General features: G+C 41.9%; 1 protein-coding gene across 1 annotated transcript; it reads right to left on the reverse strand.

Moving 5' to 3' along the window:
* Window positions 1–3803: 3803 nt before the first annotated feature.
* LOC103353200 (mothers against decapentaplegic homolog 6-like) lies at window positions 3804–26964 on the reverse strand. Its single transcript, XM_008276052.1, has 4 exons — window positions 25566–26964; window positions 23736–23789; window positions 23173–23250; window positions 3804–4787 (listed from the first exon to the last, which is right to left on the reverse strand). The coding sequence occupies exons 1-4, from the start codon at window positions 26305–26307 to the stop codon at window positions 4150–4152; spliced, it is 1512 nt and encodes a 503-aa protein (XP_008274274.1). The 5' UTR covers window positions 26308–26964; the 3' UTR covers window positions 3804–4149.
* Between the last annotated feature and the right edge of the window lie 494 nt (window positions 26965–27458).

Consider the following 27458-nt stretch of genomic DNA (forward strand, 5'->3'; position numbering starts at 1 on the left):
GCCTATTGTATGTGTTTATCGTAAATGTGAAAGTTGTCAGATTTTACAGTGTTGCATGTAATAAATTAATCTTACCTGTGACTCAAACTCTTAAAATATAGTACATTTGTTTAGATATCTGTGTAGAAAATTAATGTTTTGTTTCATGGTCCAGATCACGCAGCACTTTTATCCTTTACATCTCAGCTAATTACAGTATTGTACAAACCATGTGAGACATTTAAATTCAGTTTTCATCAAGCACTTTGTGGATTCTAAATATGTCTTCACGATTTGAAAAGTGCATCAAATCAGCTTGAGTGTTACAATTAGTATTAACTTTTCACGTGAATCTGCTGTTGAATTGCTCAACATACAGACCAACAAAATATTCAATGTGATTGGCTCTTTAGCTGTAACATTTGAAAAGAATCTGATGGAAATAGAAGGAGAACACGAGTACATCTGGAAATCTAAAGCTGTACACCTGTGATTAGGCAACTTTTTTTGGCTTGTGACCTCTTAAAAATAAAGCACAGCCTACATGTGGCACCCCGATACTGATCAACCACAACATTAATATTGTGTAGATCCCCAAAACAGCTCTGACCTGTCGACAGAAAGGACACGGGACCTCTGGAAGTGGATCCTTTGGGTTCTGTGGCTTTGGACCTCCATGGATTCAGCCCTGGATGCTCAATCACACTGACATTTGGGGAGTTTGGAGTCTTGGTCAATTCCTTGTTCTCTTTATCATGGTCCTCAACTCGTTCCTTTGCGGTGTGGACGAACGCATTGTCCTGCCCGAGGACGCTGCTGCCGATTAGGTTGATGTTTCGTGTCAAAGTAACATCCACATGAATGCCAAGATGCGAGGTTTGCCAGCAGGCCGTTGCATTGTAACGAGATGATCAATGTCATTCTTTTCACCTGGCAGTGGTTTTAATGTTGTGGCTTCCTGTGACCAGTTCAACCGCTGAATGATTTGTGCTTCCCTACACTGTTAATCTTGCAGCCCCTCACATTGAACTTGCTGCCCTTTTATAGGAGGCCTCAACCCACAGGATGGAAACCACTGCATTTGAAAAATGATCAATTAAAAAACACAAAATCTACATGATTTGCAGTTCTGGAGCTGAAAAACCTGTAAACACACTGGCATGGCCCTTCAAGCAATCACTCACCCTGTTTGTAGCAAAAGCAGAGAATGTCTTCCATTAATTAGCCATGCCTGACGTATTCATTAACATAATTATAACATCATAATCTGTACAGGGATAATTATACGGTGAAGGGGTGGAGCTCGTGAGCCAGTGGCAGAATTAGCCCGTTTTCCTTCAGTTCACAGTGAGGTCAGCAGCCACCGCAGCCCCAAAGACGAGGGCCAAGAAACCCTCCTCCGCCGCTCACTGCCTGGGATCCATTTCACCGTCTTCATGACTCTGAGTCCTGACAAAGGAAAACAATTAAGACAGGAGACTGGGCCCGGGTGTTTTCAGATGAGAAAACCAAAGAAGAGATGGAAGAGAAACATGGTACGTTTTTGAACTGGTCTTGCCAGCAGCAACTCTCCCACCCCAACCCCTCCTCTGAATCCTTCCATTGTATCCTGACCACAAACCCCACACTTTGCCTGGAAAAGCAGAGAGGAGACTTGACGGAAATATACATTGGAATTTTGGGGGGTGTATGGGAATGCACAGAACTTTCACAAAAGGTTTTATCCAGTTATACAAAGTGTAAAACTACGACACCGTACTCCACGAACGCCGCTGCTTTTTGTACCCATAATGCTGTCACATCTATTTTGAGCTCAGCCCGAACGCATACTGTCACACTGCAGCGATTTTTTGAAGATTGTAGTGCTTAATTTTTTTTTTCCTCAGGAGTGCTGCAACTTTGTAATCAACCTCTCTTTACTTTTCAGGCTAAAGTTAATTACAGGTTTCAAGCAAAGCAGCCTGCAGAAGTTCAGGGTCAAAACAAAAATGTCAAAGCTGAGCAAAGTCTTGCTGCTGCTGCTGCTTCTTTTTCATAGTTTTTTTAAAGTTTGCATTACTTTTTCATCTCGCTGGTCCTATTCTTTGACCTCTTCCTCAAATATGAGTTGCCATAAATAATGGTGTTGTCGAGAGACTCAAACAGGATGCCATTACGCTGTAAACACAGAACTTTCGGTTTGGGCCCTGAGTGCCCTGCTGTGGTTTGTTGTGTAATCTCTCAGTTATGCGCCTTATTTTCTTACCACTGGCACTGTGACGCCTTTCACTGTTTTCCATTGCTGCTGGTGCTTTTAATGCCAAGGAGATAGTTAAAACTGGATTCATACAGTTTGAACCCATTTCTGAAGAACATGCAGTGAATGTGGAATGAAACAGGTCGTATGCGTGGAGACACAACAAAACATGCACGTTTAGTACAAATTAAAACAAATCTAAGCGCAAAGGTAAACTCATTAGCTTTTAAGAGCTCTTCCTCAGCTTGCTCACTCATCATTGTGTTACCTGGAGCTACTAACCTGACTAAATATGTCAGATTTGTTAGTATTACTGCAAACCTAGATGTGCTGTACATGCCCAGGCTGTGCTGTGCTTTATCTTCCATGCAGTAACTGTGTTTACATTCTTTCACTTTGTCAAATGATGTTGAGCTGTGTGGCTGTAAAACAGGAGAAACACCAGATAACTTGTAATTTTCTTTGTCTCATTACCAACAGAAGACGAATGCCATGCAGTCAGTGTGTTTATTTCATTTACTATGACTGTGATGCTGGAGCAGAAATGGCTTGAAAGGGAGAAAATAAGTGAACATTTCTTTAAAACTGTGACTATCTTTTCTTCACTGGAACTAAAAATTCTAATCCCAACCTGAATTTACATTTTTGAAGAACTGCATGTCAACCGCAGCTTAGCTAAAATTGCTTTGGCTCTGATATAAGGCTCGCAGCATCTTAAAGATGAAGTAAGCAATTCTAATCCAACAGGTTTGTCTTCTAATTCAGTGAATTTCCCCCACAAGTCCACTGTATGTGCACAGATGTGGCTCTGTAAATGGGAAACAATTATTTCAGCGAGATCGGTGTACATTTGTGGTTGTGCCTGTTTGTTGTACATGGGAGATGTAAGAAGTGTAGCGGTGGGATGCTACATCTGGCTAACTCGCTAAATATCAATAAATGTGACTCAAAATCACAGACTCGACCTTGAACGACAAATCCGGCCTATATTTGTGATTTTGCTTGTAAATTATGAAGTTGCAGAGGTCAAAACATCAACTCTAAGTCAGTAAAGAATATGATCATGTGACTCTAGTTTCACACTCTGTTATGCAACAATCATGAGAAATGGCTAAAAGCACCAAAAAGCTAATAAATGAAAAAATATAAAAATGACATCTGACCTTTGATTATTTTGTCTAACTGCCAAAACTTGTCTCATGACACCAATGGAAGGAGCTTGAACTGTTATTTAACAGACAGTGGAGTGAAAAACCTCAACTGGTGGCATTTACAGCAGAGCACACTTTTTACTCATTTAGTAGAATACACTTGTATTCTAAAATCAATACCTGCCTCTTATTTTTCCATAAAATGTGAAACTACGAAGATGGTAGTTTGACCTAGAACTAAGAGTAAAGTGAGTTAGCCTGAGCCTGTCCAAAGCTCAAAAAACAAATCCTGTTGATGCTGAAATCTACGGTGTAAACAGAATCAGTCGACTTGCTAAGGAAGAAAACAGGCAAAATTAAAAAAAAAAAAAGCAACTCTGCAGCTCACACAAGTCAACCAATCTCTAATAAAATCACTCAAGTCCACCACAGAAACCTTCATTTAATACAAATACTTTATTGACAATGTGTGTGTGGCATACTTCTTGATGGAAATGCTAAATCATGAACATAAACCAGGTTTGTCTTACAGTTTATGTTGATGTAAAATGACACTGAGAATCTGTAATGCATATAGAGAATCAAAAGTGCATATTCTTGTTCCTTTTTTATTTTGTCCATATACACATTACACTATACATAAATAATTGCATCGTAAAAATGACTCAAGTATTTACATGTATAATATATTTTATATAATATATAAATTTTATATTAAATCTAGGTAGATTACAATTAGGATACTGGGTCAGGACACCTCCTGTGAGTCTGAGTGTTTGTGTGCTATCTGTGGTTGTTGAGCAGCACCTCCAGCCAGCAGGGGCAGGAGGTGATGAACTGTCTGGAGTAGCAGGGGCCCCATCCTTTAGCAAAACTGATGCGAACACTGTGGGGGTCCCAGGGCCCCTCCTGGCTCTCGGGCTTCACGCCGTGCTCCGCCATCCAGCTGGAGCACTCGTAATCAAACACCTTGAGGGAGAAGCCTGGCATCACCCTCTTCACGCTCAGTCCTCGAGCACTGGGTGGGTCCAGAGTGGGCGAGTGCACGAACACCGGGTGCTGGCTGCGATTGTACACCCACACTCCGTCCGGCTCACGACTCAGCACGATGCCGAAACCGATTTTACTGCGAATCTGTTGCACGCTGCTGCTGCTGTTCCCGCCGCCTCCGTGGCTGTGGTGTCCATGGAGGCCCAATGTGCCGTGGCTGCCCGGGTCCTCACGGCGGCTGTGGTAGGCGTTGGCGTGGAGCTGGCCGAGGCAGAGGCCAGTGCCCTGAGGTAGGTCATAGAAGATGCTGAGCGAGGGCTCGTAGGCGGGATAGAGGCGACCCACGCGAGTGCGCTGCTCCCAGTAGGCAACGCTGCACCAGTGAGAGCGATGACCGCCGGAGGTTGAGGAGCCGAGGGAGGTACCAGTGTCTGAGGGGACAGAGGAGAGGAGGAAGAGTTAACGTTTGCTCTGGTCATTGTTTTACATCAGCTATTCCTCTTGAAGGGAGGAGGATTATGTGGTACTGGAGTAGCAGAGGAGGAGGATCGGTGAGGAAGTACTGATGAACGAAAGCCAACATTTGGACTCTCTTTTCAGTAGAGGTGGGGAAACAAAGACATTTGGTTATGATGTCTTTAGTTTTTCAGTCATCCAGGTCATGGTAATCCTAGGAGCAAAAAGCAACTTGAACATATGAAGATGTGTACTTCTCATCCAAGAGGCAACTCTAATCTGAATCAATCTATTAATATGTATATGTGTGAGTGTGTGTGTGGGTGTGTGTGTGTGTGTGTGTGTGTCAAGGAATCAGTCTAATTAATCTGAAGGTAAAATGTCTTTAAGAACCTAAAACAGAAGTTTAGTTGCTTTCTAGTAAAAGTCCCAGGATTTGATGTATACTATCAGGACAAGGATCATTATATCATTACCAACACTTAACATTATTAACAGCTGATGTACTGTCATGTAGTAGAGACCCATGTTTAATAAGGTCATCGAGTTAAATAGGCAATTTCTGAGTTCATTCTAATTGCGAGTGAATGCTTCAGTGTTTCTTTATGCTATACGGTAGGGATAGTACAGTTTCTTGGAAGTCTGGTCATGTGAGGTATTTGTCAATAGTAGCAGCAGCAGCTGATGGTCAGTATGTCCCCAGTTTGGAGAAGCAGACAGGAGGACTTGTAGGGAAGCTAATCTATGAACTGCTGTGAACAGGGTCAACTGCAAAACATATTTAACCACCTAGAAAAAGGCCACTTTAAAAAATTTACATCAGTTTAAGTGTGTCCTATATTTAGAGTATTTTTACTGCTTTACTTTCCTGTCAGAAAACCCTTTTTGATGGGGGATAGAGGGAGGTATATTACTCTCTTCAAAGCCAAAAACTGTAATTTCCCCCTTAGAACAGGGGAGATGCTGGTCAAACACCACCTCAGTTGGTTATTTTATTTGTGTTATCGTGTAACTATCATGTTAAAACACCAAAGTTGTACAGCGGTAGACAAGTAACTCCTGTATTCTGCACGGTAAAACTAGTGTTTTTGTTAATACAGTCTGGTGGCTTTGAAGGCAACTCGACTGATGTAAAACCTAAGTGTACATTTAGGTTGGTTTTTGTAGGTGAATAAAATATGCTTTGTTGCTGACACCATACAAGACCGTTTATCACAGAGCTTCCACATCATACCTCCTGTCTGCTTCTCCAAGCTGTTGGCATACAAACCGCCATCTACTGGAGATAATAAACCAAATCAAACCAAACTATGCCTGTAAACAAGACCATACTAAAACACAGGAGCAAGCATTTTAATGATAAAGAACATATTTAAAAAGCAGCAGCAGCAGAAAAGTAATGAACGCAACAAGATGTCCAGATGCCTGCAGTATGATCAAAGGTTCTTACTGTTGTTGCCACTGATGCTGCCTGTTATTTGTGTCTTGGAGGTTGTTCTGACCAAATCATCAGCTGATTGAGTTCACATGTGTTTTTCAGGCAAAGCTGTTCGATGTGTTCCCTCTTCTTACAACCCATATCCCCCCATATCCTCCTCTTGCAGATTACTCACTTCAGGAATCACTTTTGCATGAACTTCCATCTTCTCAAAACAACCTTTAACAACCATCCTTGGTTTTATAGTCCTAACAATGTAACAGAACACACGATTTCCTCCGAATTGTAAAATATTTTAGTTCAAAACGGCAGCAAAATATGACAACAAAGATCAATTCTCCCATAGTGAATGAGCTACAATAATAAAGGGAAGAACTTTCATAGTTTGGGTTCGGGGTCATTCGTTTCTCCTCTAAATCCTCTAAACGCCCCTGAAGAAATGAAACACCATTTTACCAACAAGATATTTCCTTATTTTGGTGCATTGACCATTTTGGTGGAAGACACAACGTATAACACATCACTCTAAAATCTCCACACAGCCCAAAAGCAAAAGTCCTGAGCCAGACACAAACCAGGGACGCTGCAATTACATTGGGAGACGTTATAATTTTGACTTATGATCTCATAATTACAACCTAATGTCCAGCAGAATAACGAAACACAAACTGACCACAGTGTTGTCAGATTTTGGGGTGACTTTTTTTTTTTTGTTGTTGTTATAATTTCTACCTGTGAACGTGCAGATGGAGAGACGTGAGGCAAAGATGCTATATTTAGTGAAAGAGGTGACTGCATAGAGGTGATGTAAACACGACAGAGTCAGGCTGAAATAAGTCAGATCATTCAGTGAATCTAAGTAAGTAAGAATCTACAAACATGCTTCGAAGTTATAGGAAAAAGCTGCTGCAGAACTTTGCATGAGGCTGTGGTGTGACTGATGTGCTAGCATCTAAAATACAAAACCAATTAAATAAATGAACGAGGCTGTGCGTCGATCATGAATGATTTCACTTCGAGGAGGAGAACTAGGGAAAGGAGAAGAGGAAGGAGAGGTAGAAGATGGAGGAGAGGAAGAAGGAAAATCATAGCTGTACTCGCTGTATACCTGCAAAGATTTTGTAAACGTGTCGTCTGATTGATTAAAATCACCTTCGGTAATGTTGCGAACGGAGGCATTTGCAGCCACTTTGTTTCCCTTCATTCCTGTTTTTCTCTTTAATTTGTCGTATTTTGAAAAGGGGCCTGAACCTGTCAACACCGATCACCCCACTCTGGTCCGCTGACATCCCTCACCATCACCCTCCGTGACTCTCCTTCAGGTCCGGAGTTAAAGAGGAGGTTCGCAGCGGCGGAGAAGGGGAGTCGGGGGTGGAAAGCATTCAGCTCTCTGTCAACCTAGCGCAAGCCCGTGAACCCTTGACCCCCCGGCCCTCATGCTATCAGCTCACATTAACTCCCACACAGAGTGATGCCATTATTTTGCTCCAGAGACTCTATTGACACAGAGGATTTAAAGACCCATGTGCCTGTGGCCCCATTCCTTTCATTTTCCACCGATCACCCCCTTCTCTTTGGGCCAAAAACGGTGGCGGCCCTCCTCCCATTAACATTCGGGTGAAACCGGGACTGAGATTAGTCTAGGTGTGCTATGTTTGCACAGCAGCCATTTTTTTCCCCCTGTTTTGAGGGAGGACGGTGCATCTGTAGGAGCTGTAGATGTTTGTACACAAGCGCGTGCACAATAGACGATGAGATAGGGCCTCACATATGCACACACACACAAATTGAGGCTTCTGATCCAAACTGAAAAGACTGTAACACACACATACGCGCACACACACACACAAAATTGCACTTCTCATCTGAGGCCCACGTGTGTCATTAGTGAATTCCAGGCTGGCAACTCCTGCGGTCTGGAGTTTTTACAGCTCTCCAATAAGAGAGCAGGCTGCTCAGCTAGCAGGATCTCTCTCTTTCTTTTTTTCTCCCACTCTATCTCTCTCTAACACACACACATACACACACACACAAACTCGCACACTTTTACGAGCCATGCTCTTCCCTGTAATAAGGCAACACAAACATGTCTGGGGAAACACAGGGACTCTTTACGAGCTCACGATCAAATTAATTCCCAAAGAAGACATAAAACAAACTGGGACTTTTTAGGGTTTTTTAGACACAAAACACTTCTATCATATAATGAATGATGCCACAAATGATATAGTATTAAATCCTGACTTTTAAGTCTCTGATACATTAAGTAGTCATATTGCACATGGCATACTGCAACCAGAGAGGCAGCATCTACAAAAACACGTAGATATGACACGAACAAATCTTAACATCTGCTTCAAGCCGTAGTTCTTTTAAATCAAAGCTTAAATATTGTAATATTTGAATGTGTACATATGTGACTGTAGTTCAACTTACTTTCAATATGCATTATATTTTTTTTTATATGCCTTTAAAATCTTCTTTTTAACTCATACTCTGCTCCTTTAACACTCTGAACTCCAAAACCCCCTCTGGAGGTTTGAAAGGCACGTTCCCTTAAAAAAAATAATTGCCAAAATCATGCTATTTATCAGAGATAGAAACTAAGAATTTCCGATGGTCCTTGAACTACTCATCCGTGGCATGCCTTCAACTGCAAATTCAAATCTAAGCTTAAAATGCTGTTTGATTTTTCATGTCTCGTGGGAAAAAAATTGCCAAAAATAAACAGTATAGACTACTCTGATTCTGTTGAAAACAAATAATTCTGCTCTCTTTGACACAACAGAGAAGCCACTCCAGCTGCGACCAACAGTCCAATGACAAAAATTCAGGAACTTTTCAGCTCAACTGCAGGTGGTGTTGACACAGCGATAAGAGACAAGTGTGAAAAGTTGATGTTTTACGCGTTACAAATTAAAAATGTAAGTACTAAAAATAGCTATTGTATGTAAAGCTACCATTGGTAACACCTTTGGGCTCTTGGAGAAATGTTGTGTATGCCAATTCCGACTTTTTTTTAAGTTTTGGAAACTAAATAATCAGAGAAATGTAACTTTAGTGTTTGCAAAAAAATACATGTTTGAGTTTTCTCTACCTTTAGCCATGATTGTGCTGTTTTCGTAGAGGTGCAGGACTTTATATTGCAGTAAAAATGAGCTAATAGTGAGTAAAAAATATGATGGGAGCCACAAAAAAAAGCTCCCAAAAACGCCCAGACACTGCTTGGGGTTCAGAGAGTTCAACTTCTTTTCTTAATTATTTTCATTTCTTACATAAAGTGCTTTTTAAGTGCTTCATATTCATACTTTTGAGTAGTTATTAAACTTTTATGTGCGTGTGCTTCAGCAATAGGTTATTTGTTTATCGTTTTCTTATTTATTGCATAGTATTAGTTCAGAAATGGATGTCAGTTGCTGGTTTAAAAGGTTCACTCTACATCTGACAAAGTGTAAAAAGCTCACTGAAAAAATGAATGACAGCTGCAGTTTATATTAAGCAGTAGCACCACAGAGCCTAAGTTGACTATTTTTTATTGTTCTTAAGCGAAGATTGACTGATATGCTGTGAAGTTCAAAACTTTCAATCATGATTTCCACCAGTGTTTGACAGTCCAAGTGGAACAGCGAGTCATGTTTAATGTTTCTGGCCCGGTTCTGAGTGTCATCACGCTGCTGCCTGGCTATCATCCAGCTAAAAGGTAGAACAAGCTGGTGTGAGAACAACGAAGGAGAGCAGAGAGGGAGGGAGGATGAAGGAGGAGGAGGAGGAGGAGGAGGAGGGCAGCCGACTTCTTCAATGGAATTTTTAAAGAGGGGTTCAAACTAGAGGTTATCAGCGTGTTTATGTTCGAGCGGAGGAAGTCGAAAAGCTGCGTGTGTTGGCGTGCATGCCTGCATCTGTATGCGACGGCTGGCAGCAATTACGACGACCTGCAAGCGTTTAAGCCGACCGCCTTTTAACAGCTCTGTTTACCAATTAGATAAGTAGCCTTTGTTATTTCATTTCAGAATCACTGTCTCTTAGTGCCAATCTCAACACAACGCCCACTAAACTTCACAGTTGTTTTTTTAATCTGAGGCCTGAACAAAGGTGGGGAGATAAGTGGGATATAAAAGTCATACCTCACTCTAATTACATCAGAATAATCTGAATGTGAGGATCAGTTTCGTTTATAAAAACAAAATAACAATGCCAATCAAAGTTCAGGGGTCAGTCAGTCAGTTTCCTCCCCACAGACTGTTAAACTTGGACTTCAAACGACGACACCAACACTCATATTTCCTCTTTCATTGCCTCCTCTTGTCACAGGAGATGTATATTAAAGAAATAGTTGGACATTTCAGGCATATAACGTGATCCACAGATCGATGGATTAGCTTCCCATAAAGTCTGGAAAAATGGGTATTTCTTTGTTCAGTGCAGCTTGTACAGCCGGTAAAAACATCTGTCCAACATGATATACTCTTTTGTTTAATCTGCACAGAAACCAAAGTGTAGAAACAACAATTTGTGGTTTTATGGAAGGCTATGTGGCAGATTATTTATTCGCCAGGAGACAAGACTTCCCAGAGTCTCCGTCGGCTACCCGACAGCCTGACAAGACCCTGGCCTGGTTATTTTTACACTTTGCTTTTTGTACATATTAAACAATGTGTTAATTAGTGAGCTTTAAAGGTGCCACCGAAGGGATGATTACTTTTGGACGGAGCCAGGCGAGGTGTTTCCCTGTTTCTCGTCTCGGTGCTATAACCAACTGCAGCTTTATATGTAATGGAGAAACGTGAAAGTGGTATTGATCTGAAATTCTCAGCGATAAAGTGAATAAACATATTTCCCAGAATGTCAAAGTATTGTTTGAGGAGCAGCGGAGGCTTCACCCTCCTAATCTTAACCTGCACAGAGAGGAATAAAGTTTGAGAGGAAAACTAAGAAAAAAAAAAAGAGAGAGAGAGAGAGAGGGAGACTGGGTGAAAGAGGGAGCAGGAGAATGAGAGGCAGCGAGAACCTGCCAAGCATAACCAGCATCCACGGAAAAAATGAAGAGAGAGAAAGAGACTGTGAGAAAAGAGAGGGAGGGAGGGGAGACCCTCGTCTTTCATCCAGTGCCAAGGATTAGATTCCCCTCCAGTTATTAGACTCTTCCACTGTGCTGAAAGAAGTGGGTGGGTGAGGAGGAGGGAGCCTAAAGGGGGGACAGAGGGACGAGAGGGGAGGATAGAATTCAGCCGCTGACCATTGTCGGTCGCCTCTAAGATGCTTTGTTTTGATTCCTCACATTTCCTGCAAAAAAAAGCCTATAAAAAAGTTGTAATGAAATCAAATGAGTAAAGAAAAAGAAAAAGAAAAAAAAGAAACACCCCTCCCTGCCTAGAAATGGTAGATTCTGTGTTGTTTGAGACAACTATCATTACAGGGCAACTTCAATCCAGCAAGCCACATTTAAGCTGGCGTCTCGACTATCTCTGCCATCAGCGGGCCGCCTTATCGCCAGACATGGCCTTTACAGTCCAACACAACGGGGCTCTCGCTCCCAAACACACACACATTCTTGCACGCACGCACACACACTTTCCTTCTCCTTCTTTTTCCATTGTGAAGTGGATCTTGTGATGGAGGAACTGTGCAACTAGAGATGTTTTGCATTCAATAACACAAGAAATACAAATCTGCACCGCCGGCCGGACACGTTGCCCTGAACCCGACTGCGCTTCAGGAAAGTGACTGTGCGTCGCTGTAAAATTCCTGGGAAGACGTGTTCGGGGCCAGTTTAGTAAATCTGCTCCAAAAAGGAAGAGAGAAAGTAGCCAGTTTCCTGCATTTCTGCTGCGATACTTCAAAGTGCCAAACAGCTCCAAGCCAAGGAATGTCTCAGGTTTTGCATCATTGCGTTCATTGGACAATGCTGCTGTCATGTCTTATATCATCCACGTAGAAGTTTATGTGGTCATTGAGGAAATTCTCCAAATTGTTACGCAGTAAAACGTGCAATAAATGCTGCTAATCTGGATTCTTTCACCATCTGAACCCCAAAATCCTCCAGCAGGTTTGAAAGACATGTTATTTTTTACAGAATTGCCAATATGACACCATTAAGCGGAGACTGAAACTGTAAAATTTTCAACTTTCCAACAGACCTTTAACTACTTATCTGTGACATGTGGTTCCATTGTGAAAATTAAGCAAAATCTAAGCTAAAGTTGCGATATTTCATCAAAATCAATGTCTCCTTTAACAATTAACTAAAAATAGATAGTTTGCTCTAAAAAGATTCTGTAAAAAAAAAAAAAACAATAATTCTGCTTCCCTCTGTACAACTGTGACAAAAATGTTTGGTCTTTTCAGCTGAACTGCAGGCTGTGTTTATGCACAGCACATAAATATAGAACAAAATTAAAAATGTAAGTAGTGAAATATCTATAGTGTTTAAAGCCACTATTTTTTCTCAAGTATTGCTAACACACGTGGGCTTTTGGAAAAATGCTGTATGTGTTCATTCCAGGTTTTTTCAATTTGTTTAAAACAAATAATCAAAGAAATTAATTTCTTGTTTTTTCCCCTTTTTAATGATTAAGGGCAATATAATTAAATAAAATAGGGATCATATGCTCAACTGATTACTAACATTGGTTCCTCTGTTCAGCTTTTACACTTTCTTTTAGCAAACGCATAAGAACAATAGAAATGATACGTTCGTTCAGATAATTGGTGAGTCTTCTAAATAATCACATCACCGTCAAAGTTTGCACTGGAAATGGCTGATGAGCTAATCTGTCATCTATTTTTGGCTCTTTTTCTCCTCTCCAGCCTGCTCCACGCCGTCTTCCTTATTGACAAACACAGCAGCTCAGTCACAGTTCTTATAGCTCCTATACGTGCAACCCTATATGTACCTACAGAGACACCAGAGACACATATGGCACCGCAACAGGGAGATAAATCAGCCACGATTAAGACACTTCTTCACTGCTTCATAAAGAAAGAAAGTAGGGTGCAGCTTATAGAGTAACTGAGCTTTTAGAATTGCACAAACGATTTAAAGAAAGATGATTTAAAGTCTGAGTAGAGACACAAAAGCAGACACAGAGCAGCAGAGCTCGGTAGTTGACAAGTCTCCCCTCCCAACACATTCCTGGACAGGCCCTCTTCCTCAACACTTCCTCCCCCCGCTCAGCCAGTCACAGGGGTCAAGTTGACAAGTCTCTCATTGAGCCTCACGTGGTCCGACTATATGGCCTTCACTCCTCACAACATAATTACACACATTTATTGGTGGAATAGATCCATTTGTTCCACTATAAAGACGGAATTATGAAATTCCTTCTCAAACTTAATTTGGGAGAATTATCTGAATGTGAAACTCCAGTGTAGAAGTGCTGGCACAGAAATACAAGACTGTGGGCTGAAGACTCAACACACAATCGCGATACATAACTCGCATAGGCAGGCGGTGACAAGAGGACTGTGCAACAATGTGGTATATATACCTCGAAAATGTATATACTAACATGTGCAAACACACTTTGCTAATGTGTATTTACCGTTTGGCACATTTTGCATATATCAAATTTGATTTAAACCTCTGAACCGCAAACTTGGGTGAGTCTGAAAGGTTAGTAATCTTTTAAGTCACTGAAATCACAACATTTCTAAGAATGAGAAACTGTAAAAAGAGACGAAAAAATTCTGTATTAATTGCCAAAATTAGCCAAATCTACGATTAAAATTGTGATATTTCAGCAAAATCACTTTATTCTACCAGGCTCAATTGAAAATGCACCAAAAATAAACCAACTGCTCTAAAGCAATTCTGTACAAAACAAAAAATTCTGCACCCCACAATGAAACCGAGACGCACTCAGTGACTCAGCTGCCACCAACAGACACATGACAAAAATTCAGAAGTTTTTCTGCTGAAGTGGGCTAAGCTGCAGGCTATGTTTACACAGAGCAGATAGGGGATAAGTACGGAAGCAAATTGAAACAGTAAATAGTAAAAGATCTGTAGTATGAGGAGTCACAATTTCTTTTTTCAGTATTGATAACACCTGTGGGCTCCTGGAAAAATGTTGCACAAGTTGATTTGAGAAAAATCTGCAAAAAGACGTAATTAAAGAAATGCAACTTTAGTTTCCTCTTTTTCATGATATATGTCATTATAACATTGTCATACTGCTCAAAAGACATTTCTGAGATGTCTCTACCTCTAGCTGTGGTTGTGCTGTTTCCATAGAGGCGCAGGACTTTATATTGCAGCGTAAGATAAGCCCACAGTGAGCAAAAATGTGTGGAGAGCAAAAAATGCGCAGAAACTGTAAGGAGTTCAAAGGGTTAATTTGAAACTAGAGCGACACAAACTAACATACTATCAACTTACTGAGTTGCTAATTCTCATCAAAGTCAGATAATTAAGGTTAAATACTGTCAGTGTGGCTGGTAAATGCTTCGCACACACGCAGGCATTTGTTCTCACTAACAGCAGGCAGCTACATGTCCTGAAAACGGATAAAAAATTAATTCAATAAACTTTCGTCTTAACTCGGCCTTGCATTCGGAGCTCACAGCGCAGGCGACAGTTTCTTACATTTCATGGAGTCAGAGCCTGCCGACATCTGCAAAGAATCTTTAGGTTCAGCAGCATGGCAGGATTCCATTAAAAGCCAAATTGCGAGTTGGCAAAAACTCTGAGGGAACAACGGAAAGCCACAGCCAGTCCTGTAATTTAAACCTTATTTTAAATTGTGATTGCCTGACAACATGGACTGAGAGAGAGGGAGGAAGAATACGAAGACAGAAAGAAGGAGGATAAGACAGAAAAAGAGTGTGGACAACTAACAACAGAGGTGGAAATTCTTTATCATCTAAAGAGTCTTCACAACATTTATAAAAGCAAAAGTAAAATGAGCACTAAGGGAAAACAATGGTAACAGTCGGCTAAAGAGAGCCCGCTAAAACGACTACAGAAAACAGAAAAAGGGAGAAACGCCAATACAACATTATTTGCAACAGTAAGACGCAGCTTTTGCTTCATAATCCAGATTGCAGCTGCACATTTCAGGTGCAAACGTCTGAAACATGCATTTGCAAGTCTATAAACACATTTGCATCTGGCTGCAGTTTAGCACTCGCAGTGTTAAAGAGCCCACATTGTGCTCATTCACAGATTCATGATTAATTTCTAGGATCTACTACATTATGATCACTTGCTTTAACATTCAGAAAACACATTGGTTTCTTCATACTGTACATTGCTGCAGCACTTTTCCACTCTCTGTCTGAAACACTTTGTTTTAGCTCCTGTCTCTTTAAGAACCCCCCAGAGTCAGATCTGATTGGTCAGCGAGCCCAAACAGAGCAGGTAACATTGGGAAATAATGACAGACTGCAAGGAAGTTGTTCATTCTTAGTTTGAGGGCGTGGCCAAACTAGCCTTATGCAAATGTGGTACACAGTGATGTTGATAAGTCACAGAAGAAATGCCTGGACTTTAAATGAGGAGTTTCAGGCAGGTAGGAAGCAGAGTTTTTGTTGGCATGGACTTTGTTAGTTTGCAAGATTTTTACAAAACAGCTATACCTAAAGGAAGACCTCCCAAAAGTCATACTATGAGCTCTTTAACACAAGTATATGTCGCAATGTTGCATCTACGAAACCTGCATATATAAAGAAAGGCCAAACTAAAAAACTAAATTAGTGAACCGTAAGTAGGAAATGATTAAACATTTCCTTCTTTAGGTTTGAGTTGCACATGAATAACGCTGCTCCACGAATCCGTTCTTCCCTCAAGTATTTTATGCATGTTCACTGTTTCAGGGCATCTTCACCCACAAACCAGCCCTCTCTACTGTAACTGACGTATCAGCTTTAAAGCCTTGAAAAGCCGGTTCAGATTTTACAACTTTTTTTTATTACAGAATAAAAATGTAGCAGAAACTGAAGGGGGAAGAAGCAGAATAATGATGGAGACAAAATGTTCCTTTCAGGATTTCTGTCCAAATGAAATACAAACGTTCTTCCTAATATGGGGTCACAAGGTCAAATCATGTTGAAGCTTAGAGCATTATGCAGAGAAATTCGATGACGAAGAAATGCAAAATAATCTTCGGAACTTTAGTCTGTTAAGCATTATTGATTGTTATCTTGATTAGTGTTTTTTTTTTTACAAAGACAGTGCTTGATTTAAACATTCCTTCTGCTGTTCTCTTCATTTCTAGTGTAAATTTATGACATTTATTGCTTTGTCATTTTGAAAAACTATATCTACATTTTCGCTACTCTTGCTGTAATTCGGAATACGGAACTGTGTCTCTTAGAAGATGCGCTTGTACGATACCACGTCTTTTACTCCAGTTATCTCTGCCTGCATTGCATGAAGAGCTAAAATCTTTATATTGAGAGGCAGTCATATATATAAGTAGCAGGGCTTTGACCAAAGAAATTAGGGTTTGCATCCTGGCTGCTTTGATTTGTGCAGCAAAGGTCAAGGTTCAGGAAAAACTGTGGTTTTGATGTAATGTTTATTGTCACATTGCTTTGTGTGATTTAAATCACTGCAGACGTGGGCTGCCAGTGCTTACACACAACCATGAAAAGCTAAATAAATGCTGCAGTCACTATGAGAACATGTTGCATTCAGTATTAAGTATCTCTGTGACTTGCCAAATATCCCAGATATTCTCTTTCTGTTAACAGAAAACAGTCTGCGTTCATTATGTGCTGTTACTGTTGCAAATTGATTGTATATATATGTAATTTCTGGGAATCAGGTTTGTAATAACTTTGTTAAAACTCTGGCATTCAGCCCTAAAATTAAAAAAAAGAAAGTCAAAAACCAACCAAACCAGCTGAAAGAAAAGTGATATTAAAGGTCTCTGAGTGAGCTGTGTCCTCAGCTTGTAGTGAGAAAGAGTCGTGATGGAAAATATTTGAGGAAATGGCAAATGGTTAATGGGCCAGCACTTGATGTTGAATTCCATAGTCTAATGTGTCTCAGTGAGGCATAAGAGCAAGTGTTGTACACGTGCCAGCAAACAGGCTGGAGGTTCAGGTCACCGCGAGGACCCGACTGATTCTCACTGGACGTTACAGAATGTGGCTGTTTACTTTCTGCCTGTGTGCCGTCCCAAAATCAGTTTTCTGCTTGATTCCTGCAAAGTTACCTCACTTGACACTCATGCTTTTGATTCAAATCTTTTCTTGAGAGCAGCAGAGCCTCGGTAGATGATTTACAAAACCTCGCTGAACTGCGTCAACCTGCGCTGACCTGGAAAGCTTCACACTTTCTAAGCCGAGCTCACACAGTCAAACTCTTAAAACCATATTCTTCCGAGTTTCCCCAAGAATGTCGGCTCTAGCTGCGTGTTTCTTAAGTATTAATGGCGATATGTTCAAACACGTATCAGATGTCACTCTCCAGAGTCAGACCCCCTTATCCCCCGCCTCCCACTTCTTTCAGCCCGAGACTCCGCTCCCCCTCACCTTCCCAATTTCCCAACATTCCTGGGCCGTGCCACATCAGTCAAAGGGCCAATTCATGGGGTTAATGCTGCAGCGAGTGCAGACGGGGCTTTGAGACAGGATGTTTGGCTGGTACCTTGCTCTGCTTAAGCAAACAAAACCCCAAAATATGATTACGGAGGGTGGGGAGTAAGCAGTCCTCTTGTCTTACTGCAGCGCATCCAGGCCGTGCTAATGTCCGCTAAGTATCGCTGCTTTACTTGTTTCCACATGTTCGAAAGCTCAGACGCTAATGACAACAAGGTGAACAGATGCTGGACGATACAATAATGTTCAACCTGCAAGGGCTTCTTTATCTTCCTTGGCATTGTCCTCCAGCATTCTAACAATGCCATGTTCGTCGCGGTAAAACCATAAATTGCACAGTGAAAAGTGTGCAGCCAAGCTACAGCATCGAGACACTGTAATACTCAAACAAACCCGAAAACAAAAGCAGAAAAAACAGCTTGCCAAGAATATATAATTTGACCTGGAGGGGTATTTACATTTTACGACAGGGTGTGTGTGTGTGTGCATCACCTTGATTACGTAGTGCAAATATAAGCTTAACATTAAATATCAGCCCCCGGTTTTATAGCAACAAAACATATAGCATCACAACATCTGCTGGGTGGGAAGACTAAGGAGGAATGGGCATTCAATGTAAATAAAATCAGATGTTGATTCAGATAACTGTAAATGAGCTACCCGGTTTGTTTATGTGTAATTTAACCTGCTAATAAAGGTCTATTAATATGTTACAAAATGATTTATGATACTGATTTATGCTGCTTTATTATTTATATGGTGCGATGACAGGAAACACTTGCCAATAACATGTGGACCCTCTCGAGTCATATGATAAGTTTACGATTCTGCATGGTTTTAATGAGGAGTTAGACTCAGGTTGTTGCGTTGCATCCATCAAAGGATGACAAATGAGCCAAAATGTTGTTGTTTTTTTTTTGATTGTTTTATCTTACACTGGAGGAAAGGGAGATGGCTCAATGCAAAGCATAATTTTCGACTGCCAAAGTTTTGCTTGTGGAGCCCAACAAGGACGGCTACATTTTAAGCATAGACTGTACAAAAGATGGACGTAGCAACCAGCCCTGAAAAATGAAGCCAACCCGGAAGTGTCAAAAACCTGCAATATCACTACGTCCACTTGTTGCTGGCTCCACAAAGCCCTGGCTCCCATAGACTTGAATTGGAAAAGAAGTGATCACAGATCACGAAATACTGCATTCCTACAGCTCAGGATTTTTTTCTTATTAGTTTTCATAGTCAAATTCAGAGATCAGGTGGAAAATCTGAAAATAAATCAATACTGAATGTTTTAAAAATCGTCAACACTTTGCGGGGCATAGGGTGTGGCTGGCTTGATTGACAGTCGGCAGCGACGATGCGGGCAGAGAGGGCCCGCCTCTCAATCCGTCTGACCAATCGCTGCTCCTATGGCTCTGCCCCCCCCCGGATGACTTTTGCGTCACTGGCTCCAAAAATCCAAGATGTCAACCAGGAAGTAGCAAAACCCTGGCTTCATTTTCTCAGTGCAGAAACCAACGGGTGACGTCACGGTAGCTGCGTCCATCTTTCATACAGTCTATGATTTTAAGCAGCCTTTGAAATGAGACAGCCATCTTTGCGTTGCTGTGGTGTGTTCGGTCTTTGATTGTAGAATTAGGGAATTTTCAGACAGGATCAATGACAACGCTTCGTTCTGAAACCTGTTATTTCCACCGACTATGTCAAGCAAAGTGCAGCAGGCTGCTCTGCGACCTCGGACGAGCTACGAATACCTGCATGGTCAATACAGACGAGCCACCCAGCTAGGCACGGAAGGAAAAACTGATGAAAACCTGATATGCATCCGAATGCTCTTGACTTTAGTCTGCATTGAGACCGTGGGAGAAACATCTGCTCTTAGGACCAGGTTTCTGTGTTTTAACATCTTCATATAGTGGTTTTAACAGTTAGGTATTTGTTGTAGGGTTTGTGTTCGCCTCAATATTTTTAAAGACCTATTAAAGTTCCTTAATTGAGGCAGTGAGATAAAGAAGTTTAATAAAACCAATAAACAAACGAATAAAACTCCCACTAGAAGATTTGAAAACTCACCCATTCAACATTTTGTATGTCTGACATTATAATATATATTATAGTACGAGCTGCAGCATGGCAGCTAAACATTTTCATCCATTCAGTGATGCATCTTTCCTGCTGACATTTGTCAGAAAATCTGCAGCAACAGTTGGTAAATTTATTGTTACTCACTTATTATTTCAACCTGCTATGGTCACATTTTATTTTAATCTTCATCATAAAGCACATCTATGAATGGCAGGAACTTAATTGTGAAGGTATTCTTCCACAAACTAAGTCTTTTTGTTCATACTGTGACCCAGTGACTGCACTAAGTGTGCATCATATTCATCAAGCCAGTAGCAAATTCACAAAACGATCACTAAATTAACCCTTTAAACCCCAGGTGAAGGTTTGAAAGCATGTTATCATCAAAAAAATACCCAAATTACAGCATTTATCAGAGCCAAAAACTGTAAAAACAGAATAAAGTTTCACATTTTTACCTTTGCAAAGGTCTTTGAACTCCTCACGTTATAATGTGATTGTGGCTGCAATATGTAACAAACAAGCATGTTCCCATATGTCTAAAGAGCATGATTTTTAGATTTCTGTCGCACCGCAATGCTTCGTTTCTAACAGTATGTTGTGACACATTTTGCTTTTATCAAAAACAATTGAAGCAATTAGGATATTGCACATATCGCAGTAAAATTTGACTTTAAAGTTCAGCCCTACAGTGCGGATAGTTTCAAATAATCTAAATAAAATGCAACACAAGCTTTGTCAAATACACAGCAAACATGCAACTTGTAGTTATACATCAGTTATAAAAGTAAAAAAATTAAAACTTTTCATCCTTTCCAATGAATCGCGTGATTGGTGAATGTCTGTGTGTGTGTGTCTGTCCTGATAGAACCCCTATGTGAGTCTCTGAGACGATCTTATCACTGAGTCAGACAGAAATTCCTCCCTGTCTCTCTCTCTCTCACACACACACACACACACACACACACACATATACACACGCACACGCCAACAATAAGCAACTGAATGACGCGTTTTGTTGGAGTCACAGAGGGACGATCGGAGCAGATATAAGCCGACCCAACTTCCAGTAGACATTTCCCTTTTCAAAGCAGGGCTGTTTGCTGTGGTTTAAACTGATCGAATGATAAAAGAGGCCAGGGCAAAGGTATGTATGGACCACACCCTGCTGTTGTTTTTTTTTTTTTTTTTAAAGCTCGGGTACATAACTGGTTTTAAAGGAATAAAAAAAGATGCTGAAGTGCCAGAGCTCGTGTTCAATGCTTGTATTTGTTCTAAAGAAAACATCACAGGCTTTAGATAATATGCCAGAGGATTACCTGCACAAAAAGAAAGATTCACATACACTCCTGAAAGATCTACCCAACATCAAGGCCTTTTTCTTTCCTCCAGTCAATTCTTTGATACATGTTGGAGTAGGTTTTATGTTCAGCTTATTTCCTGTTATTCGAGCGGCGGTAGCTCAAAACGGGAGTCTTATAACCTGTCAAAGTTAACAATAAAAGCTACATGCAGATTTCTTGGCTGCCTCTGTTTACCCAAGTCTCGCTCCTACTTATGCTCTTGGCCTGAGCTCCGGTTCTCGGCTCCAGCGTTCTGGTGTGGGGGGCAGGGGATCAGAGACCACACACGCACACACACACTCACAGACTCGGCTACACACTCCACACAACACGTCTAGGAAGAAAACTGATATATTTCCACTCATTTCAACAGACGGACAATAGGAGGTAGCGGTTCTCACTACGCAATTTATTGAGACGCGACAAAATCACAGCTGGAAACTTGACTTTTGGTTGACTTGTGACCTTGGCTGCAGCAAACTTTGGGTGATTTTTCAGTACAGTTTCTAAAAGCAGCATTTAGTCAGTGTAAATCAACTTCAAAGGACTTTAAATGTGTAGTTTAATTTGCTTGAGCTCAAATCTTTCTTATATTCCTATTTTTCTCAAACCTTTGCTGCACAAAAACTGTCTAAACAGAACCGCCAGGCTGCAATTATGAACGCTGAGCTCATATTGTCTGTATTTTTTTTAAGTCTGGGGGAGTTTACATTACACTCCTGCCATTATTTAAGTAAAAATGTACAAATGTTTGGTGTTTTTGAGCTCATTTTTAAATTGCGTGGATTTGAAAGGGGGCATCAGGGAATGTTATTCCTGATAGTGAATAATTACATTTGCATTTGCACAAATAAATGGATAATCAATGAGGGGGGGAGCTTGTTTTTCAGGTATCTGGTCAAATTCTGGTGCATTTGGAAGTCTCCTGATCTCAGTATTTCTAAAATGTTGCCTCCAGCGCTGCAGCTACATGGAAAACATGCCACAACAACTTCAACTTTAAACATCAGCTTTAACTGAATTAATTTCTGGATACAACAAACCCAACAACGTCTCACTGGCTTGCTGCCGACTCTTCAGACAGCCCCGCAATGCCGTGACTACACTGCACAGACTTCATAGGTACCCATTCACCTTTCAACACCGTCCACAAGTGAGCCCAGGGAGGCTTGATCGAGTGGGTTTGTGGGTTTCTTCTAACGCTACAAGGACCTCTCCACCCGACCCCAGCACGTAAACAAATAAAGCTCCAGTTTCATCATCTAGAGGGGGCTGTTTCCTGTCCAAACGTAGCCCTCAAGCCCCCACCGCCCACCCTCCCCTCTTTTCCACATATACGCACACAAAACTCTACACCTCCGCCTCATCAGAGCCGCTGGGCTCCCCCGCCCCCAAAGTGCCAGCCTCTTTCCACTGCTCAATTGCAGAGAGGAATGAAGGGATTTGAGGGAAGAAAGAGGGAAAGAGGGGGATGGGTGCTTGGAGAGGCGAAGGGGATTGGGAGTATGCACGGGGATCTTATTGCAGCTTCGTCCCAGTGAAATATTTTGCTGTGGAGAAAGCGTAGACGGGGAAAGAGAGACAGAAAGGCTACACTGCTGCGGCATCTAGATAGTGAGACCCCAGACCCCCACCGAGCCCTCCATGCCTCTCTGACAATGGGAGCTTTATGCAGCCGAGTTTTTGGTTGTCTTAGCAGCCTTTGAAAATAGGAGGAAAGCACAACATAACAACTCCAGTAAATATAATTAACCCTTCGGGGTAAACATCCAGAGAGGATGCAGGCGATGTGGGTTTGCACTGACAAGTGTGTACGTCTGGCTCCAAAACTTTTTTTTTTTTTTCCATTCGTGCTGCCAAACTTCCAAAAAAGTTCAACTTTTAGAGTCAAACGCATCTTCCTGGTCACAATATCCGTGTGCTACTGCATGAATTATGCAAGTTACTCACCTGTGTAGTCTCTTGGCATAATGTGAGGCGGACTGGGGAGGAGGGGGGGCGCAGTTTCAGTGTTAGACAGAGTTGAGTCTGGTGAATGTAGAAAAAGAGCAAACATGCATCAGATGAGTTGGATCCAGATCAGTTTTTAACAACTATTTTGGTAAATGATTTATCCTTTAAGATGGATAGATTAAGCTCTTTATTGATCCACTGAGGAAACTGCAGTTATTTTCATTCATCAAGAAAAATGCAAACCATCCTCTCTAGTTTCAGCTTCTAAAAGGTCTGGAGGTTTACAGGACAGAAGCAGGTTGAACATACTTCTTAGACATGAACCAGTGATGAGTTAATCTAAAAATATTTGAATAATTATCAGATTATTCCTTTGAGTGATTGTGTCAGGACTGCCTGAGTGTGCACTGCACAAACAGAGCTTACAAAGTGCCATCCAAAGGAAAGATGAGTCCAACTGTGCCACTTTCAAAGCTAATCTGTGTTTACCGTCTAAAAATATGACCCTCTCTGTGTCATTTACATGTTTCGTAACACAGTAACCATTTATCCAAACTCACCCAGTGGCTTGTGTTCATCTGAACGGGACAGAGAGTATGGAGGAGGAGGTGATTCTGGAAATAGAAGAAAGAAAAACAAGGTTAAGTTAAAGGCTAAATTATTAACTTTGCAAAAAAATACTCCCGAGCTAATCATCCCGGACATTATATAAGGCCCTGCATGAATCTCTAACAACACTAAGTATAAGATTACTCTGCGAAATACTTACAATTTGCATTCTATTTTATTTATGTTGTCATAAACATACATAATAACAAGGCAGCACAAGAAGCATGCTGTAAATCATTGTCAAACGAGAATATAAGCTCTCACTTATGACATTACATCCGGACAACTTTGTCTAGTGTCTCAAAGTAATGGTGCCCTTCTTTAAACACACAAACTGAGGATATTTTTACCACAAACTGCAGCCATTAAAGGACAAAATATACTATTTTCTTGACAAGGAAGCCATTAAAAGTATCTGCTTCTGTTGCCAAGGGTAATTCACCAGAATGTAACTTTGCACCCGGAGATTTATTTGAATTGTGCATCACTTAAGGCTGCATATTGTGGTTATTTCTAATAAGAGGATATGTTTGCAAGTGCAGGACATCTTATCATGAATACTTTGCATTGAATATCACAGTAACACAGCTGTAAATATACACTATCTAGCCTTATTTTGAAAGTCTTATGTATAATGTAACACCACAAGTCATATCCATTCAGACACTGCAACCACTTCTCTACAGTGTACTTTTCTCTTCTTGTTGTTCTTTTTTAAATAGTATTTGATTCATCCTCAGCCTGTGCTGCATCTTCCTTGTTTTTCAGCAGAGATATTTCATTCACATACAGACTCTCAGGACGACTTGTGTGTGCAAAGCAGCTGTAAAAGCGAAGCGGTGCTGCCTGACAGTCCCTGCATATCCACAGTGGACACGGAGTTTGTGGCTGCGGCCCCTTTAAGAGCAGAGCCAGTAATTGCCGGAGTCCTCAGTCAGTCAGATACCCAGCGAGTCAGTCTGGCGCCAGCACTATGCAAACTGTATATTATCGGCACTCCTTCACCTAAATAACAAGAGGAGGACCTCCTTGTCAGAGGAAAAAGAGCCTAAGTGCAACTTGAGAGCGACCTTCATTTGGATGATGTGGGAAGCAGCAGAGTTTTTTTTTTGTTGTTGTTTTGTTTGTTTTTGTTTTTTTGCGCAAATTTAAATAAGTGTGTTTGGAATGTCGTGAAGGAACCAACGTAATGGTTGAAAAAGAAAAAGAGTCATTAAAAGATTATAAAATTGCAGGTCAGGCGACAAAACCTGAGCAGAGCCAGTGCTGAACTGTCAGTTTAAAGGCCAGCAAATGAGCTTCATTTGCAAATAATTTGAGAGACCAAGAAAACAGTCATAAATCATATCATGGGCGCATTTTTAAATGATTGTGACGTTATTTGACACGGAAGTCAACAATAATATGATTCTTCTACAGCTCCAGGCTTCTGGCTGCAGTTAAGTAAGCTGATTAATTGAACATTTCCATTAATTTCATGCTGTTTTTCTGCTGCAGTGCTGAGAGCTGTCAGTCTTTAGGTTGCCTAAATAAAATTGGAGATGCACTTTTGTTTTATGAGATTAACTTTCAGCAGTGCCTCCGCCTGATGTTGGGCCTTCAGGGGTCATTAATGGAGTCAAAGGGTCATGTAGAAGATGCGTGATGCTTATTTGGGAGTATTTTAGAGCAGAATGACATGAGATTGATTTATTTGACATTTGAGCGTCTTTTCTGAGGCCTCCTGTGGATCTGGTCCTCTGATGTAACCCCCCGCTCCCCTCCACAGTTGCTGTCCTTACCTGGCCCACATAAGCGGCTGTAGTGATAGGGGTTGCAGCACACCTTTGCGCTGTCCACCGAGCCGAAGCTTTGGCAGTGGCACAGCGCTTTGAGTCGGGCTGTGAGCGGCAGGTCGCTCCAGCGGAACAGCTTACACAGAAGATACTGTGGAGAGATGAGATGAGCGCCGAGCCGCAGCTCCGTGCTCGGCACCATGACGCACTCGCTTGGTATTCCTCCTTTGGTCTCCACAGCCTTCACCAAGGCGTCCAGACATCTCTCCTTCAGTCTTTTCAAAAATGCATGAGCGGTGCTCGCCAGTTCCTCCTCCAGCCCCGCACGCCTCGGTGCGCACTGACAAGGGCCACCTCCATCTTTCCTCGGGGCCCAGTAAGGGCTCCGAGGTCTCAGATCCCATTCTCCAAACAAACAGCACGTCACCGTCCTAGCGTCGCCCTCCTGTCCGCGCCGGGAGCCTCTGTGCTCCGGGACGCACATGGCACCCCGGTCATCGTCGGGCTGCTCCTCGTCCTCCCTCTCCGCGCTCTCCGTCGGTTCTCCAGCCTCCCCGGCGAGTCCCGGAGCCGGGTCAGCGTGCGTCACCGACCGCTGCTCGTGTCTGTGGAGCTTTCCTGAGTGTCTGCCGCACGGACCGTTCCGTCCTGCCTCACCTCGTCTGCTTCCATCCCGCCCGTCGCTCTCGGTGACCAGACGGCTTCTCCAGAGTCGCCGTACAAGACCTGAGCGTTTCGACTTGAACATACGACAACCTAGACAGTTTTGGATGAGTCCTGTCGGTCCCGTCCGCTTCTCGGGAGATGCCACATCGATTTACACTCGTCGCGCAACACCGGGAGTTTGTGCTGCACGGTGCGCACAACATGCGCAGCCGGTGGTCGCAGTTTTCTGGCTCTCCGGCAGCATTAGAAAGAAATATTCAGTCATGCGTCGCGTTAAACATCACCAAGCGTCTGCAGAGGGAGAAGGCTGCACACAGTCACTGCTCAGTGACCTGCTGTCGCCAACTCAATTAAGCCACAACTTTTGCCAGCCCTCTCACAAAGCCTTCAGCTCCCAAACACCCTGGAGATCCCGCACACAATTCACAAACCATAGTCAGACCGCCCAAGCGCCGGGATCAGCTTACAGTGACAAAAAACACCATCCGAGGCACAAACCCAAAAAGTTTTCCAGAGTTTCTCCTTGAGTTTCTCCAAGCTCCTCGCTCCTTCCTTCAACCCCGAAATAAATCCTCCACAGCGTTGAACTCCAGGAGGTTTCTGTCGCCGCTCTGGAAGCTGCAGCTCCGCCTCAGTGTCCCGGCTGTGAAGCTGAGATGATCGGAGACTCCAGCGCCAAACTCCGGGACGGATTCCGTGCTGAGAAGTTGTTTTAAAGAGAGCTGGAATTACTCCGCTCTGCCTCCACTCCCCTGCAAGTCCTCCACTGACACACACACACACACACACACACACACACACACACACACACACACACACACACACACACACACACACACACACTTAGAGTCAAGCTGCACATAACACAACCAGAGTTATTTCACTCTGGATTTCAAAATAAAACCCCTCATGTCAATGTATGCTACTGTCAAAATAAAGGATACCTTCAGGGTTGAGGTAAATTGTTCTTTATTTATGATTTAGAAGCCTATTGCCACGTCCTAAAATGCAGATATATGTTTAGGACTTGCTGCTAATGACACACTGTATAACATAGCAATGAAAATACAGCCAAATTCTAACAGTAGTGCAAGTTGTCCCCCCATGAAGTTATGTTAAAAACTGTAAAATCAGATTATTTTTTGGTTGTTGTTGTTGTTGTTGTTTTTTTTTTACCCAGAACAAGTATGGCCATCAACAGCAGGCTCCAGTGAGAACTTCCAGTGAAAATGA

Source organism: Stegastes partitus, unplaced genomic scaffold (genome assembly GCF_000690725.1).
Source record: "Stegastes partitus isolate 25-593 unplaced genomic scaffold, Stegastes_partitus-1.0.2 Scaffold64, whole genome shotgun sequence".
NCBI lineage: Eukaryota > Metazoa > Chordata > Actinopteri > Pomacentridae > Stegastes > Stegastes partitus.

Coding starts and splice junctions, on each gene's coding strand:
- LOC103353200 (XM_008276052.1), bottom strand. CDS start 26,307: ATGTTCAAGTCGAAACGCTCAGGTCTTGTACGGCGACTCTGGAGAAGC. Junction 23,790..25,565: donor CAGCCGCTTATGTGGGCCAG/GTAAGGACAGCA, acceptor TTCTATTTCCAG/AATCACCTCCTCCTCCATAC. Junction 4,788..23,172: donor TATGCCAAGAGACTACACAG/GTGAGTAACTTG, acceptor CTGTCCCCTCAG/ACACTGGTACCTCCCTCGGC.